At 38.1% G+C, this 19,009-nt stretch overlaps 1 protein-coding gene across 2 annotated transcripts in view; it reads right to left on the reverse strand.

Moving 5' to 3' along the window:
• Positions 1-2,710: 2,710 nt before the first annotated feature.
• LOC124593703 (bifunctional peptidase and arginyl-hydroxylase JMJD5) overlaps positions 2,711-19,009 on the reverse strand; it is an 87,841-nt gene continuing 71,542 nt past the window's right edge. For both annotated transcript variants that reach the window (XM_047132010.1, XM_047132009.1), the window contains exons 6-8: positions 17,480-17,644; positions 5,449-5,795; positions 2,711-5,340 (exon numbers count right to left, since the gene is read on the reverse strand). In XM_047132010.1, the coding sequence (XP_046987966.1) occupies positions 5,538-5,795; positions 17,480-17,644 (423 nt within the window). In that variant the 3' untranslated portion in view covers positions 2,711-5,340; positions 5,449-5,537. The remainder of the gene's footprint in view (positions 5,341-5,448; positions 5,796-17,479; positions 17,645-19,009) is intronic.

The following is a 19,009-nucleotide window of genomic DNA, read 5'->3' on the forward strand; positions in this document are numbered from 1 at the left end:
ACTGTAACGGTTCATGGCTGTGTGTGTCTAGGCTGTAATAATCCATTCACTATGTTATTCATAGTATATTTTATCTGCATTCCAATTTTCTTGTTCATTACGCCACTGAACAACTGTTTTGCATCTCTGGGATGTGATATCCCAATTAGTATGTATAGAACTCCAATCTACCTTTCAAAATGTTCTAGCATGTAAGATTTTTGAACTATCAAGGGTGGCTGTTTATTTTCTGTATATCAAGAAGCATGCCACCATTATTAAGCCATACAGAAGTACTGCACATCCTCAGGGTATACAGCAACCACAGTTTTCCCTTGTTTGCAGACATGTTGCTGAATCAACACAGCTTGGCCATGTTTGCTACTGTTACAAGGCCAGATCTTTCATTCACCAGACAGCTTGTTGCTGCAGCTACTGAAAAGGTACCTTCTACTCTTCAGAACCATACATGTGGCCTCTCCACAGGTAACTTTCTGATGTGTTTGCTCTCAATAATGCTAGCTGTACCACTGTGGATATAACTCATCCAACCATGCCGATCTCCCTGTCTAAAGGGGGACAGGGTGACACAATATCCAAGTTCCAGTGCACAAATTATGCTGTGTTCTGGAAAGAAAGTACTTTTCTTCTGTATCCATTTATATACTTTCAAGACCACCGTACCAACTTACTTATAAAAATGTTTCCAATGTGAAAAATATATTTCTTGAAGAGTACTGGAAGGTGTAAAACATTCACAATAAGAAATTCTTGTTGGTCTTTCTAGCAACCGTTTCATGTTTACTGCATTTGCTTTTCTATTTTATGATTTGGCAATTACTTTGTGACTTGCACTTCCTGTCACCATAGCTATCAATTAACACAGGGAAGAAATTTGTGTGTTGTAACTGCCTGTGCATCACAAACTACTGTAGCATGTGTGTTACTGTACTTCAACTGTTTGTGTATAGTGACTTGAAAGTCAAAAGACTGGGGACCATTTTCCAAAACAAGCATGAAAAATCACTGGAAACCACGTGCAGGCTGCAAGATTACGACCATCAGGCACTTGGCAGTTAGTGGTTGACATGTTTTTGACAGAACAGGGCTAGTTAAGTTGTGGGCAAGGCCAGATAAATAAGGTGAAGGCTGTGGGAATTTCTGAGGGGATGGCATGTTTCTGCTGGTGTACTCACATGGGTCTTGGAAAGTCCAGCTGGTTGGAGTAGGTTGCTGTGGGGTTAGCTGCCAGCCATTTTACTGGGGCCTTCCACTAACTGCCATTTGCTGACTCCAAAATACGACTAAAATTGACCTACATGTTACAGACTACCCACATTAAAACTAAGTACAACAAACTCTCTGTATCAAGGAGACAAATTCATTGCAGCTTTGAATTTGGTTATACAGCCACAATTACGAAAACTGAACTGTGTTTACGAGTCTTGAAACTGCACAAAACCATTTTAAGCATTGCTGTGCACAAATGCATACAGCCACAAACAATATCTAACCAGCAATTGGTGGCAGACAGCTGTGGCTGGAAGCTGTTACATTTGTCCCATGTCTACTGTGTGTGTGTGTGTGTGTGTGTGTGTGATGCATCCTCCTAAACCTAAACCAGAGTGATGCATCCTCCTAAACCTAAACCAGAAACAGTGAGATGTGTGAAAAACTGCTGCATCAGGTGTACAAGTTTCGAACTAACTCTGGACAGTTTCACAATCATTTGGACTCAGAATATTGTCGATATTTGGAAACTTCAATTTCATTTAATTTGATTATATGGCCTAGGACTTTCACTTATTGAGCAGCATTTCTTTATGTTTGTTTTTGTTAAGATATTATCCAGATTTTTTATTTAAGCATCTATCATCTGAATTAAAGTATCAGTCAATGAACCTTTTCATTTTTTATAAAAACCAATTATTTATTTTGCAAGCTGTATCTGAGCAATTATCTGGCACTGAACAAATACACAGGATTTAAGTGTATGATTACAATCTGCCTGAAGAGCTGCTTTATTCAAACAGACACACACATTTGCCCAATTCCTTGTGCAGGTCGGTAAACGGATTCTTCGTCAGCAGTTTTCTTTTAGTGTAACCTACCCAGCAAGGGATGTTACAAGGCTGGCTGGTGTACCAGAAAAATAATCGTTAATCTGGCTCCATATCTCGCAAAATAGAGCAGTGCATGTTACTATACATGTAGATCTCTCAATACATAGTTTTTAGCAGCATGACTATGGGGCACATTTTTCTGCCATCCTTGAGTTGAACCCTAATTAGAAAACCTGCTGTACTGTACATTAAAAAATAAAGTAAAATGCATTTCAAAATGCACAAATCCATATTTGTTACTGATGAGTATCACTTATTGTCTGGCTTTGTTGTTTATTTTTTAAATTCATTTTACGTCAATGTTTCAGAGTACAACATATAAACACGTTATCACCAGTTCTTTCATATCTCATCTTACTCTGTCTGCAGCTGTAGATAGTTCTCCTGTCTCAACCTTGAAAAATCTGTTGTTATTTACATCAATAAACAGACCTCAAACTTCATACGCTACAGCGATCCTCAGCTTTTGTCCGCTACTACATCACTATTAAACAACTTTTCTTATCTTTGATGGTTTTGTGAGTTTGGGCTACAACAGAGCAAGATTTTAAGTCCCAAACATAAGAAGTTAAACAAATGGGTTTTGTGAAAAATAAAAACTGTACACATTAAATAAATGTTATTTATTGCCTCAACAAGAAAATAAGATACAAAAAGTCTTGTTTTCTTGACTTTATATTTACACAAAAATACGTTAACAATTAACATCAGGATTATAAAACACCTCTGGTGTTACGAGAAATACGACCTATGAAGAATAAATAAGATGAACGAGTTGCTGGTGTGAAATACCTCAAAGTCAACCTGTCACCATTTGCTTGCGAAACCGTGTGGTTGCCCAGATAAGTAGATTTTGTGTATGCATTGTGAAAGTAAGGCGTGGTGCAGTAATACTGTCCAGCCTGAAAAACTTACGTTCTAAAATAGAATTCTGCTTCAAACTTGGGCAAATGGCAAGCAACTGTCACCTCATGCTGCAGCAGAAGCATGGAAATAGTGCTTTTGTATACAAGTGATACAAGCATTTCCATAATGGTTGGGGCATCCCGTTGGGCCTGCAACTTTTTGTACCACTGGTACAGAGCTAATTTAAGTCCCAAGTGTCAAAAGCCATCACTTGGTGTGCACCAGAGGCATCGCAATTCTAACATTTCTGTACAGGGCATTCCACAATTAAGACCAACCGCTTGGGGCACCAAGCTGAGAGGTGTTAGGGGTGGCCAAGTACAAGATTTGTATACAGCCCATGCAAAAACTGACAAGAGTGAAAATGTATGAGGAAAAAAGAGGAGGGGAGCAGGGATAAGTGGCACCAAGTGATAAATCGCTTGTGTGGAAAAATGTTCCTTAGTGGCTCTGCGGTAACAACACAGTGAATTTTCTCTGAATCTCAACTAAAGGTCATTGACAGGCAGTTGAAATGATGGCAGACATTACAAAAGCATCAATATGGGAGGTGTTTATAGAATTGTAACGGAAAAATTGGGCAAGGCTAAAACTATGTCTGCAGTTCCAACCTCATGAACTAACTCATGACCAGAAACATGGCAGGATGGAAGTGCGTAGGGGGGGGGGGGGGGGGGCAGTTTTAATCTATCAATTATGGATGACAAACTGCAACTGTGATTTAAATTAGCAATAACAACCTTTCCTTTTCAAAAACATTTAACTATCAACAGCTAAAGTTCTGCTGTTTTCCCCAGCATCTAGCTGCACTTGGCCCATGATATAATGTTCTTGTAACACATCCATCTAATGATATGTTAATCGTACAACAAATTGTATAAAAAATCCAAAAAGAGCATATGGTTCCACATTTATTCCCAAATAAATCACTAACAGTGGATAGAGACCCCACCTTTCCTGAATGGACCTTTATGGGTGATGAGTTGTGTTGCTTGAAGTACAATTTTGAATTGATGAGGCAAAGCATGATGTGGCTTTGCTCAGGGTTAATGAAATCCTGAAAGGTTACAGCTAAAATGATCCAATTCAGGGCACTGAAAGCAGCTACCTATGTGAAAATTTTTGGCCACAAACTAGAGTGAATGAGACGTGCACCACAATACTTAAACAAATGGACCCTGGCAATACTGCATAACGATGCGCAGCCCGCCCTATACTGCCATACTGTGCAGCGGCTCCTTTGCATTTAAAGGTGTTATTTTGCTCCATCCTTCCTTTGATTCACTGTATCTTGCCCCTGCTAAATACTTACTCTTCTTGCCTTGGATGAAACACCAATAAGGACAATGCTTCAATCCAGAACCATACGGATGCTTAACGTAAGCTCATCTCACACGTTGCCTTTGCCCAATATGCATATTTAGTTCACAAACCTACCATATTTCCTGCAAATTCTTCACCATATTTATTGAGCATAGGTTGTATTCTATTAAAAGGCACTGCTGGGTATCAGGATAACACTTTAAATTTCATTTTTGCAGCATTTTAGCATACTTAGTTAAAATTACTAATTTCAGCAACTTAGTACATCTCTTTTTATCTATACTCAATAAATCATGCAGAACAGACATTGAAAAACATTACAGGAGAGCATAAAAATGGTAAATACACCTTAAATCACATCCTTTATCAAAATTAAATAGATCATTGTCAATTTTTCCACCTGAAAAAATTGTCCAAAAATTCTGCTTTTTTGTTTCTCTAATAATGATAGTGTTCATCATCCGAATCCAAGCAGACCAATACTGACGTTTCTACAACAAATCATAAAAGTAATGATATTAATCTGAAAACTCCACAATGCTTAACAACATTTTGAAGGCGGCATACTTATGTAGCCATTTGATCCAAAACAGAATCAGCCAAACAATGCACGAAGGACAGTAATAATAGTGAATGTGTAATTTAACTGCAAACACAGATGACACAGTCTTTTTAATGAACACGAAGTGTGTTGGTTACAAATGTGACATTAACTGCCAGAATAAAATTCTAGTACCAACTGGGGATTAAGGATCAAACACAAAACCTCTGGATCATCAAATCTCTACCTTAAACCCAAATAAATCTCACAATTCTTGAATGTGCCATCACTGAACTTTCAATTTTCTAATTTTTACATCCGGTACTCAAATTCTGGATTATGAATGAGTTATTTCATTTTCACAGTAGAATTTATGCTTATAATTTTGATTATATACGAATTTAAGTGCTTTAGTTATAATAATACTTCACAAAATAATAGCTCTGCTTCATCACACTGGTAAATTATCTGAAACAGAAGAATGTATGTTCAAAAAGTCTCATTATGGACACACAACATTTTCATTTCAGAAAAATTATGTTTTACAGCTTAGTAAGGAGTTCTTATAGTTATTACCTGTTTTGTGATCTTTAAACGAATACATTTATCCAACAATTCTTTGCATTATCTTTCTTCTTCAGATTTTGCTTATTTGTTGTTTAATTTCACATCCACCAGAAACTAACAGAGAAACTGGTAGATAAAGCTCTTACATGGTGCCACCATCCAGGTGGAATGTACAGCATCTCTCCTGGCAAGAGCACAGTTTCCATTGCTGAGATTTCTTTGTACAAAGGGAAACTTTCATAATCAGGTGCTTCTGGGTCTACTTGGGCCGTGTTAGTAACCAAGCCACTTTTTGGAGGATATAAGGCATCCGAATCAGTTGGTGAATAAAGAAGTACTCTTTTTTCACCTATAACCTGCAATCAAGGACATCAGAATAAGCTCTTGTTACCATTTAATATTTTTTTTTTATAAAAATGATTTTCCCTATTCAAAAGTTGTCTACTTCAGCTTACTGTAGGAAAATGTGTCAGTTGGCCCTTTTTCATGGTTTCTAAACCAGAATATTATCTACAAATATTCCCTTCATTTCTGAATAGGAGCAGTAAAGATAATTTTTTTTTTTATAAAAATGATTTTCCCTATTCCAAAGTTGTCTACTTCAGCTTACTGTAGGAAAATGTGTCAGTTGGCCCTTTTTCATGGTTTCTAAACCAGAATATTATCTACAAATATTCCCTTCATTTCTGAATAGGAGCAGTAAAGATAAACACTTACTGTACAGTTGAGATGTTGAGCATTCGACAAACAAAAATTCCTGAGAACTTTGCAAAGCTAACTGATACAAAACAAAAATATGTTACCTTTACAGTTTCCATTATTAGAATTTCCCCCCAGGAATTTCCATTATTATATTAACAATGAAAATAATGAATTATTGATGATACAATGTAAAAGGATAGATAAAAAAATCTACTCACCACGTGGCAGTAGGAGAACACACACACAAAAATGTTAAACCCTTAAAAGCTTTCGGAGCCAGTGGCCTCTTCTTATGGCAGAAGAGTTTACTGAGATTACTACTAAAACATCATGTACAAGTCAAGTGAAAAGCTAACTCCATTGTATGAAACAGGGGTGGTAGGGAGAATAGTGGAAAATAGACAGGTCAGGAAATGACAGATGTAGAAAATTAAAATGGGGTGAAGAAAGGATTAGTTATTGTGAATAAATGCTGAGACAGAAGGAATTAAAGTAAATTAAGGCTATGTGGGTGGCGATAACCGAGGTTATCTTGTCCTTAGTTCCCACCTGTGGACTTCTGAGAAACTGATCTCTAAGGGAAGAATCCACATGGCGTGTGTGGTGAAACAGGCACCAACATCATGACTGTTGTGTTGTATAACATGCTCTGCAACAGGATATTGTGTGTCGCTGGTATACACCTTCTGCCTATGCCCATTCTTCCTGAATGACAACTGGGTGGTAGTCAAGCCCATGTAAAAGGCTGAACAGTGTTGACATAACAGCTGGTATATGACATGTTTTACAGGTGGCTGTCCCTTTGATAGTACATGTTTTGCCAGTTACAGGGCCAGAATAGGTGATGGAATGAGGGCACATAGGGTAAGTCTTGCAGCGGGACGGTCACAGGGGTAGGAGCCATATGATAGGGAAATGGTGCAGGAGCAGCATACAGTCTGACAAGGAAATTATAGAGATTGGAAGGGCGACAAAAAGCTATTCTAGGTGTGGTGGGCAAAACAGGCAGAGGGTGTATACAAGCGACACACACTATCCTGTTGCAGAGCATGCTCTACAACGCAACAGTCATGACCTCAGTGCCTGTTTCACCACATGCACCGTGTGGTTTCCTCCCCCAGAACCAGTTTCTCAGAACTCCACAGGTGGGAACCAAGGACAAGATGTCCTTGGTTCTCGCCACCTACCTGACCTTAATTTATGTTAATTCCTTCTCTCTCAGCATTTATACACAGTAACTACTACTGTCTTCACTCCATTTTAATTTTCTACGTCTGTCATTTCCTGACCTGTCTATTTTTCGCCATCTCCCTCCCACCTCTGTTACGTACAATTTACTTAGCTTTTTTACTGTTATTAACTCGTGCACGACATTTTAGTAGTACTCTTTCTTTTACATTGTATGCTGTCTTCCACTGTTAAGGTCTCAGGTTTTCAAATCTTGACTGGTGCTGTTCTCAACAGTCTGTCTTTACTTCTCATCTTGTCTCATAAGTCTCCCCAAATCCGGGGTTCTGGGTGACTTTCCTGAACTCTACCCCTTTTCCTAAGCCTCTCCAGTCTTTTTTCCTCACCCCTCTGCCTTCTGCAACTCTTCTGCCAGAAGAATGAGCCACTGGCTCCAAAAACTTGAAAAAGTTTAACCATTTTGTGTGTGTGTTCTCCTGCCATCGCTTGGTGAGTAGATTTTTTACCTATCCATTTACATTATTATATTAATGTTCTTTACATAATGTACAAGGTGTACAACTTTGCTTCCACTGTTTTTTTCCCAACATTTGAGGCTTTAATGGAACAAATTGGTTACATATGTATCATTCAAAGTATTTTCCATCGCTGGCCACTACTTTCTCCCATCTTTTGGGTAGTGTACGAAGCCTGCGTTGAAAAAATTTTCATCTTTTGAAGAGATCCACGAATCGATCCAATTTGTGATTTCGTGAGATCGGAAGTGTTGGTCAGCCAGGCCATACGCCATTGATCTAAACAGGCGATAGAGGGAGCAATGCCTGGAGAATATGGCGGGTGGGGACTTCCCATTTTAACATTTCCAAGTACGTTTTGACCTCTTTTGTAACGTGGGCTCGAGCGTTGTCGTGCTGCAAAATCACTTTATCGTGTCCCCCTCTGTATTGTGGCCATTTGTTTTTTAATGATCTGCTCAAACGCATTAATTGCGTTTGATAACGAGCACCTGTGATAGTTTCACTAGGTTTTTACACCTCGTAGTACACGACGCCGAGCTGGTCCCACCAAATGCGGAGCATGATGTTGGAGCCATGAATATTCAGTTTGGCCATCGATGTGGAAGCATGGCCGAGTTATCCCCATGATTTTTTGCATTTAGGGTTGTCACAATGAACCCATTTTTCGTCCCCTGTCACAAAGCGATGCAGAAATCCCTTCTGCTTTTGCCTCTGAAGCAACTGTTCACAAACACACAAATGCCGTTCGTCTCTTGGTTTCAGCTCACACGGGACCAAAGCTCCTTCATTCTGAATCATGCCCATAGCCTTGAGAAGTTCTGAAATGGCTTGCTGTGTAACTCCCACTAATCGTGCCAATTCTTCTTGAGTTTGACGTGAGTCTTCACTCAGCAATGTCGCCAATTCTGCATCTTCGAAAACATTCTCTCTTTCACCACTATGCTGGTCTGTGACGTTAAAATCACCGTTCTTGAAGTGTCGAAACCACTCACAACACGTTTTTTCACTAATAGTGTCCTTACCACACGTACTTGAGAGCATTCGTGAGACTCAGCCGCTGTTTTCTTTATACTGAAACAAAACAGTAACACCTCCCAAAATGATGAGAATTAGGCTCGTAAACTGACATTTTCAATCGAGAACAACTTTATGATGCAGGCACAAATCGTCTAATGTTTGAATGAGGACCAAGCTAACTGCCTGACGTCTGCAAACTGTTTCTTTCGACCGCTACTTACTATTCCCGCCACCTATTTGCAAACGGTGGAAGCAAAGTTGTACACCTTGTAATTAAATGTGTTATCCGCTTACAATATTTTGCACTTCACTTCTGAATATCATATGACAAAGTAAACTGGATTTAATGTAATGTATTGCTGCAGCTATTATGCAGTATTCTATCTGGATATCACACCTAAAATGCTGTCAACCCACCTCAATGGCCACTGTCAAACTGTGGCTAACCCCAAACAATACAAATGCTAGAAACACAAATCCTGTTGATACAAGGTATTATCATTTGAATTTGACCAGGGGAAGAGATTTAGTGTGGTACATTTCCTGGGGAAAGAAATACAGTAGAAGAAGAATGGGCAGCTCTGAGGGATGAAGTAGTGAAGGCAGTGGAGGATCAAGTAGGTAAAAAGACGAGGGCTAGTAGAAGTCCTTGGGTAACAGAAGAAATATTGAATATAATTGATGAAAGGAGAAAATATAAAAATGCAGTAAATGAAGCAGGCAAAAAGGAATGCAAACGTCTCAAAAATGAGATCGACAGGAAGTGCAAAATGGCTAAGCAGGCATCGCTAGAGGATAAATGTAAGGATGTAGAGGCTTATCTCACTAGGGGTAAGATAGATACTGCCTACAGGAAAATTAAAGAGACCTTTGGAGAAAAGAGAGCCACTTGTATGAATATCAAGAGCTCAGATGGAAACCCAGTTCTAAGCAAAGAGGGGAAAGCAGAAAGGTGGAAGGAGTATATAGAGGGTCTATACAAGGGCGATGTACTTGAGGACAATATTATGGAAATGGAGGAGGATGTAGATGAAGATGAAATGGGAGATACGATACTGCATGAAGAGTCTGACAGAGCACTGAAAGACCTGAATCGAAACAAGGCCCCGGGAGTCGACAACATTCAATTAGAACTACTGACGGCCTTGGGAGAGCCAGTCCTGACAAAACACTACCATCTGGTAAGCAAGATGTACGAGACAGGCGAAATACCCTCAGACTTCAAGAAGAATATAATAATTCCAACCCCAAAGAAAGCAGGTGTTGACAGATGTGAAAATTACCGAACTATCAGTTTAATAAGCCACGGCTGCAAAATACTAACGCGAATTATTTACAGATGAATGGAAAAACTGGTAGAAGCCGACCTCGGGGAAGATCAGTTTGGATTCCGTAGAAATGTTGGAACACGTGAGGCAATACTGACCTTACGACTTATCTTAGAAGAAAGATTAAGGAAAGGCAAACCTACGTTTCTAGCATTTGTAGACTTAGAGAAAGCTTTTGACAATGTTGACTGGAATACTCTCTTTCAAATTCTAAAGGTGGTAGGGGTAAAATACAGGGAGCGAAAGCCTATTTACAATTTGTACAGAAACCAGATGGCAGTTATAAGAGTCGAGGAGCATGAAAGGGAAGCAGTGGTTGGGAAGGGAGTGAGACAGGGCTGTAGCCTCTCCCTGATGTTATTCAATCTGTATATTGAGCAAGCAGTAAAGGAAACAAAAGAAAAATGTGGAGTAGGTATTAAAATCTAGGGAGAAGAAATAAAAACTTTGAGGTTCGCCGATGACATTGTAATTCTGTCAGAGACAGCAAAGGGCTTGGAAGAGCAGTTGAACGGAATGGACAGTGTCTTGAAAGGAGGATATAAGATGAACATCAACAAAAGTAAAAACGAGGACAATGGAATGTAGTCGAATTAAGTCCGGTGATGCTGAGGGAATTAGATTAGGAAATGAGACACTTAAAGTAGTAAAGGAGTTTTTATATTTGGGGAGCAAAATAACTGATGATGGTCGAAGGAGAGAAGATATAAATTGTAGACTGGCAATGGCTAGGAAAGCGTTTCTGAAGAAGAGAAATTTGTTAACATCGAGTATAGATTTAAGTGTCAGGAAGTAGTTTCTGAAAGTATTTGTATGGAGTGCAGCCATGTATGGAAGTGAAACATGGACGATAAATAGTTGAGACAAGAAGAGAATAGAAGCTTTCAAAATGTGGTGCTACAGAAGAATGCTGAAGATTAGGTGGGTAGATCACGTAACTAATGAGGAGGTATTGAATAGGATTGGGGAGAAGAGAAGTTTGTGGCCCAACTTGACTAGAAGAAGGGATCGGTTGGTAGGACATGTCCTGAGGCATCAAGGGATCACAAATTTAGCATTGGAGGGCAGCATGGAGGGTAAAAATCGTAGAGGGAGACCAAGAGATGAATACACTAAGCAGATTAAGAAGGATGTAGGTTGCAGTAGGTACTGGGAGATGAAGCTTGCACAGGATAGATTAGCATGGAGAGCTGCATCAAACCAGTCTCAGGACTGAAGAAGAAGAAGAAGAAGAAGAAGAAGAAGAAGACGACGACGACGACGACAACATTTCCTGATTACAGGCGTGAGAACTAATACTTAAATTTAAATCTTTATCCAGTATCTATGTAGGGAACGCATGAGACCACTGATAGCACGTCAACCATTAGAAGCAGACATTAAGTTCAGTGGATCCACTGGTCATATTTAGAACTATGTACCAGCTCAATGTTCATACTCTTATCGTCACAGTAGTATATAATTATCAGGTTTTTTTTACATCTCACTTTTTCAGCCAACAAGTCATACAATTTTCCTTTTCTTTCCTGCTTTACTGGCTTTATAACTACAACCTTCAGCAAGTTATATCTCCCCTTTATTACAAAAGACAGTGCCCAAGTCTTCTAATTAACAATCACATATATAATGTTTTAAGTCAGTACCAGTCAATGGAATGGACATCAAAATTATGACACTTTAGTCTATTGTCCATTTTATAATGACTGACCCCAACTTCAAGCCCACATTTTGGTTACACTGCATGACAAACATCGATGTATTTACTTTTTCCAGCATATTTTGGCGAGTGTCAACAATGGAATTAAAACAGCCAGACAACAATTAGGAGAAAAATTTCCTTTGCACAGTTTAAAGATACAACCTTTTTGTATTTTCAGGCAGAATTTTTTTTCTAAATGGTCATCACATTGCTATAATGTCCAACACAATATGCTGCAATTACACTTACCACTCTAGCTATTGTGGTGAAAAAAGGACGTAAAGCTTGAACTTTTGATGGTCACATCATATATCATTACTAATGAATACCGTATTTACTCGAATCTATGCCGCACTTTTTTTCCGGTTTTTGTAATCCAAAAAACCGCCTGCGGCTTAGAATTGAGTACAAACCAAGCGGAAGTTCTAAAAAATGTTGGTAGGTGCCGCCGCAACTAATTTCTGCCGTCGAATATATGTACCGCTACACAGGCATGCTTTGTAGGCACAAAGATAAATACTGGCGCCAAAATCTCTGCGTCAGTAAATAAATTTAAAAAAAAGGTGGAAGACGAGCTTTTTTTTCTCCGCCCTGAGTTTCGACCACTGCATTTTCATACATTACCCAACGAAGTAAATACAAATTCTGTATTGTTCATCTTCGAATGTAGCAGCATTTCAATGTACTACAAAAATCCGACAGGAAAGACTGTTTGGGATGTTTGTCAATATGGCCAACTCTACATTCTGAATTTTTTCCTAGCTGTGAGAAGAGATGGTTGCTAATAGGAACCTGACAAAATGTGAATCACATGCAGTATTCTCTTCACCATAAGAAAGAATACAGATATAAACATTTTGCCATGTATTCTTTCGTGTTTGCTGCTATCTCATTTAAATCCTGTCTGCCTAATAAACTACGAAACTAGAGAGACAACAGCAAACGCGGCAGAATATACATATCGTGTCATGTTTATATTTGTATTATTCTTATGCCTAATAGTGATACAGTCAGAAATGAAACACGGCAAATGACTAGATTTTTAAATATAAGATGACTAATTTCTGCGCAGAATTTGATGTACTAACGAAGCGGCCGCAAAGATTTTCAAACGGAGAATAATTTTCGCCTAACACTCGTTCAGAACATGTTCTATCATACGCAGTCTATTATTTGGTTCTTGTTGATCATTATCAAAGAAAGCAGCAGTGTAAGTAACAACAATAGCAGTCTCTTGCCATTGTTTCGCTAATGAGATGATTCCTCTCTCTCTCTCTCTCTCTCTCTCTCTCTCTCTCTCTCTCTCTCTCTCTCTCCCTTTTTTTTTTTAATTGTAAGCGGCGCTAGCGCGCACAAAAGCAAGCCATGCTGCGAGCGGCGACAGGCCATAAACACGCACTATCAGAATGCTACAAACAATGCACGACACAGTACAGTAATTCATTTTCAGCTTAGAGTGACGTAAACACCTATAACAAAGAAAACGGCACTTATCAGCAAAATAAGCAATTGATTCAAACCAGACGAAGCATGTGAGAAAGGAAGGGTACCCGTATAAATATGGACGGAGCGCCTGACGCATAGCAATGGCTACCTGGTAAAGCTTAACTGCTAAGCTTACGACTCAAACCAAACAACTGTAGCTGCACCGTCATTCATTCGACCTAAATTGTGTCTCGTATTACAATGGACCAACTTTGTTTCGATTTGGAGGTGCAGCCTAAAACTTTTCTCCCCCCTTGAATTTCGAGTCTCAAATTTCACATGCGGCTTAGATTCGGGAAACTTTTTCCTTTATTTCGAGTCTCATTTTTCAGGTGCGGCTTAGATTTGAGTAAATACGGTAACTCCATTGCTTGTCAGTTAGGAGTTTATAAAGTAATTAAATTAGTAGCTACAGTCTACATGAGAATATGGTGGAGGGTACTTGTCATACTAACATGCCGCCACTCTTGTGATGTGGATAAGCACCTATTCACCAGCGAAGAATGGCAATTTTGTATTCACATTCGAATATAGCAATGCCACTTTCATTTGCTGCGGGTAGAGGGCATTGCTGAATACAGAGCTCTTACATCAGCACACCCCAAAAGGAACCTAACTGGTATGCAATCTGGAGCAGAAAACTTCCCCTTATTAAGTGATTTAAAGTTACTTTGCTACACCCAGGGCATCTGCTTCTGTTACTCATGTTGTCAGCTGCTCATGGCTCAAAATCTGGAATATTTAGCAAGTTTTCTTTGCTTAAGGGATTTCAGAAAACCGTGTTTAGTAATTCTGCTTTTGTGGCACTGTCAATGGTAACATTATCATTGCTATCATGCAGTGAAAGTATTAATTGTGTCTTGCTGCTGTGTACGTTACATATGATGAAACTCTATGGATTTTCTGCCAGATTTCGAGACAGTTTTGTTGTGTATTACAATGAACTCAACGGCAAATTTTGAAACATTGTGAATTTACATTCTTTTAAATATTGCACACATTTTCATTGGTTTTGCAATGCCCTGATCTGTTTTGCATACTGAGGAGGATCTGTATCATCCTACTTAGTAAGAATCTCTTAACTGCTGTTAATGCTATCTCTTTGAATTTAATCCAAATACAGTCTATGTCATCGTAGTTAGTTTGGAAGAAATGGAGATTATCTTAGGAAGGTGTCAATCAAATTATTTATCTGCTTTTTTAAACAGGTATACTGTACTTTGCATGACCTTTTGGTTACTGAACCCTGCATCTGTTGTGATGCTATTTATTTGTTCAGGTTTACACGATTCTAAGATGTCAAACATGTCATCATGGCCATCTTCACTTCAAGCAGGTTGAACTAATTGCTCAAAATAATTTTTGAAGAAAGCACTTAGAATTTTGTACAATATTTCATACCTACCACTGACTCTGAAAATGTATTTTTGCCACATATTGAGTGTCAATCGAAACTGACACCAACTGCAATTTTTTTGAGTCAGGTACCTATTTGAGCAACTACCTCATTTAAATCTGAGCATTGGTAAGAACCAATTATTAATTTATTCTGTCTGTCAAGTATAGCCTCTACCCATACTAACTTACAGCAATTACGTACTTCAACTTAGCTACAACACAAACTATTTTTAATAGCAAAAAGCAGTTCATCACTAACCGAATTTAACCTATCCTTTCCAAACAACGTTTGGTCCTTTGTACAAAAACTTTGGCTAAACTTATCTGCGGCTGTAGTCAGCTCTCAGTATCTACAAGATGTCCCAGAAGGAATGCTCAATATTCATATTATATGACAGAAATAATCATTCAAAGCAAAAAAGGCTAGTAAATCTAGGCTCTAAAATGCATACCTTAAGAGCTATGAGCGCTTTGTCATCTTTGCTACTGTGAAATACAAGTTTGCATAGTTCTTAAGGAGAGATGGTGGCAGTCTTGCACTGATCTCTTTGCAAATCCATGCCTGTCATTTTTTGTTCAACTCACTGAAATTTTGGACCCTTATGTATAGGGGTCCAATCTGCTTTAAATAATTTTTACAAAATTGTTAATAAAATTTTAAAGCTGTGACCAGAATTTTGAACTTTTTGTTACATTATTATTTTAAGGCACACTTTTCCAGGAAATTGGCAAATTTTTTCTATGGCAAAGTAACCTACATTAATAAATGTACAATTAAGTGCAGAAACTTGTTGGTAAATTATTTCTATTATTTTCTGTGATTTTTGGATTTGAAAATTTTTTTATGGACAAATTTTCCACATATTATCAACGATAAAACTGTATAATGTTTAGATTAAAATTTTGTTTCACTTAAATGTTGCTTCCATGTAAAAGAATTTGTGTGCCAAATTTCATTGAAATCTTTCCAATGTGTGGGTTCCTGAAGGAGAAAACCTCGAATTGCAAAAAAAATCTTTTTTAAAATTTGAATGAAGTGTTTTAAAAATCTTTAATCATAACTTAGCTAAAACTGCCCATATCCATATTCCAATTCTTCCTCATGATCCTCTGCTCCTTTGCCTAGCAAATTTTTCTATTCTGCACTGAATTGTCCGCCTTTGCGATTCGTTGCTCTTCGATGATCCGCACTATCTGCTCAGTGAAGACTCCAAGCGTAAAGCCCAACTTGCTGACGATGTGAAGCCTTGCCACATTCCCACCATTAAACACTGCTGCAGCTTCCAAAGCAGGAATCTCCACTACCGTATTGGAAACAAGCACCGTCTTTGGACATATCTACCAAATAAGAGCATTGAAACTTTCATTCGGATTCTGCATTTTGCTGTGTAGACATTTTTCTAACAGTTCTGGTGAAGCCAGTGCTCAAAAAGTTGGTTTAACCCACTTCTGACTAGCGTAACATGTATGACATGGAACAGCCTGTCATTGTTTTCTCTCGTTCGCAATAATGCCTGCGTTTGGAGTGGCTATTGTTGTATGGCTTTCAGATAAGGAGGCTTTGTTGTTCACGTTTAGGCAGGTTTCAGTCGGTTGCAAGCATTAAGTGGTCAGTGACTGGTGCTTCAAGTATGGAAGACTTTTCTGACTGAGATTATGTCTTTGAATGAGAAGTAAGTATCATTTTTTATCGCAAATTATAACACAATTTGTTTAAATTATGGTTGATTATAATGTTAAAAGTACTGAAATTTATGTTAATGGTTATCTACAAAATGCAATTCTTATTTTTGTGGCTCCAAATACAGTTTTAATTTTGTGTTGCATATACGTCACGCTAGGCAAAACAGTGAAGATAACGATTCGTTCTCTTTAGACGTCTGTCTCTCCACAAGATCCTGGCTATTCTTGAAGGGGAGGAAGAAGATGCAACAGATATACTTATTGAACCTCCTGAAGCTAATGTGGATTCAGATGAAGATTCTGGGGAAGAAGATGGGGGAGGAAACGTCGATAATCTTGGACCAAGGCAACTCCGGGCTGGTGCAGAAGTGGTTTTAGCTAGTAAAAACAGGTTAGGTAGTGAACCTGAGATAAATTTCTCTCCTGATGATAAACCAGATGAACAGGAAAAGTCACAGATCTTAAAAACTGTAATCAGAGATTGGGAAAAAAAAAGAGAAAGAAAAATGATCTGCTTAGTGTTAGTTCTGTATTTCCTGAGAGTGATTATAGTAAATACAAACACTTGTCTCCAGTTCAGTGCTTCGAATTATTTCGGAACGACGAAGTATGCTTTGTTCAAAAACTGCTCATATCCAAAAATAACACATGAAGAGATAAAAGGTTTTCTAGGAATTCTAATTCTTTCTGGCTATAATCCTTTACCTAGCAGAAGATATTACTGGAATTCTGGATTGGACATGACAAATGAAATGGTCCACAGCACGATGAGAAGGGACAGGTTTGAAACAATTATGAGATTCATTCACTCGTGTGACAACACAAAAATAGATGCTAATGATAGAATGTGGAAACTTCGTCCATTAATAAATATGCTAAGAAAAAAAGTTTGCTTTCATTTTGCTAATTACAAGTTGCATACACATTTACATATTACCTCACAACTGAAAACTGCTGTTTTGCAACCATTTCCCAGCACCCACAAAATATTAAATGAGTTATGAGACATAATTTGGCTGTACCTGTGCTAATAAGTTATGTTTTGGGTCATAATGCAATGGTGTAACAGTACCCTGAGGCCCAAACCAAGCATTTATGTCTGGATCTTCACTCTGTTCTTCATTTTTGTCCTCAGAACTAAGGCAGCAGTAATCTGGTATTCTAATGTCATCTTTAAGCTCTGGGATCTGCAAAAGATAATGATCAATGAAACTGTGTCTGAAGCTTTACTTATTTAACAATAAAAAATTATTCTCATAAAAAACAATGAGTATCACTGCATTATTAAGCAACAAAATAACAGAATGAGCAGCAATGTCACTTTTCTTTCCAATCAGTGTGTTCAAACTTCTTAAGTTCACCAATGCAACTGATAATCACGTTCATTTCTTCGCAGTAAAACTGTAATTTATTACTCTGATATCATACATTCTGAACAGTTTGATTCAGGTACAGCAAGAATGCAGAAAAATTGTGATAAAATGCCAACCGTAGGCTAATGCTAATCTAGTTCTGTTATGAAAAGTAGTTAATAAATCTCTAAGGTACAGCATGTACATACTGTCAGTTCATCCTGCACAAATTCTTCTCCTGAGTAGTATCCCACAGAATGTCCTATAGGCTTCTTTATAGAACATCCAGCTTCACAATCAGAACATTTTTGCATACTAATTTATTATATTTTTTTTCATCCACATGTACTGTGGAGTCTAAGCATGTAATTTCAATCGGTGTAAAGGAAACTCAAAATTATCTTAGTCTTTACGTTGTAAGTGTGGCCAGAATGATTTTCCCCAAATAGTGTTAAGTCTGCTCTGAACACGATATTAATTTCCAAGAGTTGTAGGGAGGGGACAGTCTGGAACAGCTGTTTTCGAAATAATGGGCCACCAGTATCTTTTGTGTCATCTTAGTCTTTTAAGGTGGCATGCCTGAATAAAATGTTTAAGGTTTCAAGCCAGGCCGTTTAGAATAAAATACTCTAGCTTTCAACAGCTGTCTCCTGCTGATGATGGCAGCAATGTCAGCTGTTTAAGGCTTGAATATGTTATTTAAGATTCTTTTGGCTGTTGAGCACATATGGAGCTTGCAGTTTCAGCATAAAAAATAATTATGATGTGCTATTTTTTTATGTTTTGTAATCTGCTAATATCTCCACGGTCAATTGCAGAACTGATTAATCTGCTAGTAAGGTGGCTCGTGCCATTCGACTTAAATTGTCATCCAAATGTAATCCAATAAAGCTAACTCATCAACTTTTTACATTAGTTGATTGTTATCATCCTACTTTAATCACTTGGATTTTTAATGTTTGTTTTTCAACTGTACCATATAGGTTTTTGCGATGTTCAGTTTTAATCAATTTAATAAAATAAGGAAAAAATAGATTGGTACATGTGATATGTTACACTGCAAACAGAAAAAATGAAAAGACACTTCCATTGGCTTTCGGCCAAAGCCTTCACCAGAAAAGGGAAACACACACACACACACACACACACACACACACACACACACACACACACACACACACACAAAAAAAAAAGAAGAAA

The sequence above is a fragment of the Schistocerca americana genome, chromosome 2, assembly GCF_021461395.2.
Source record: "Schistocerca americana isolate TAMUIC-IGC-003095 chromosome 2, iqSchAmer2.1, whole genome shotgun sequence".
Taxonomy (NCBI): Eukaryota; Metazoa; Arthropoda; class Insecta; order Orthoptera; family Acrididae; genus Schistocerca; species Schistocerca americana.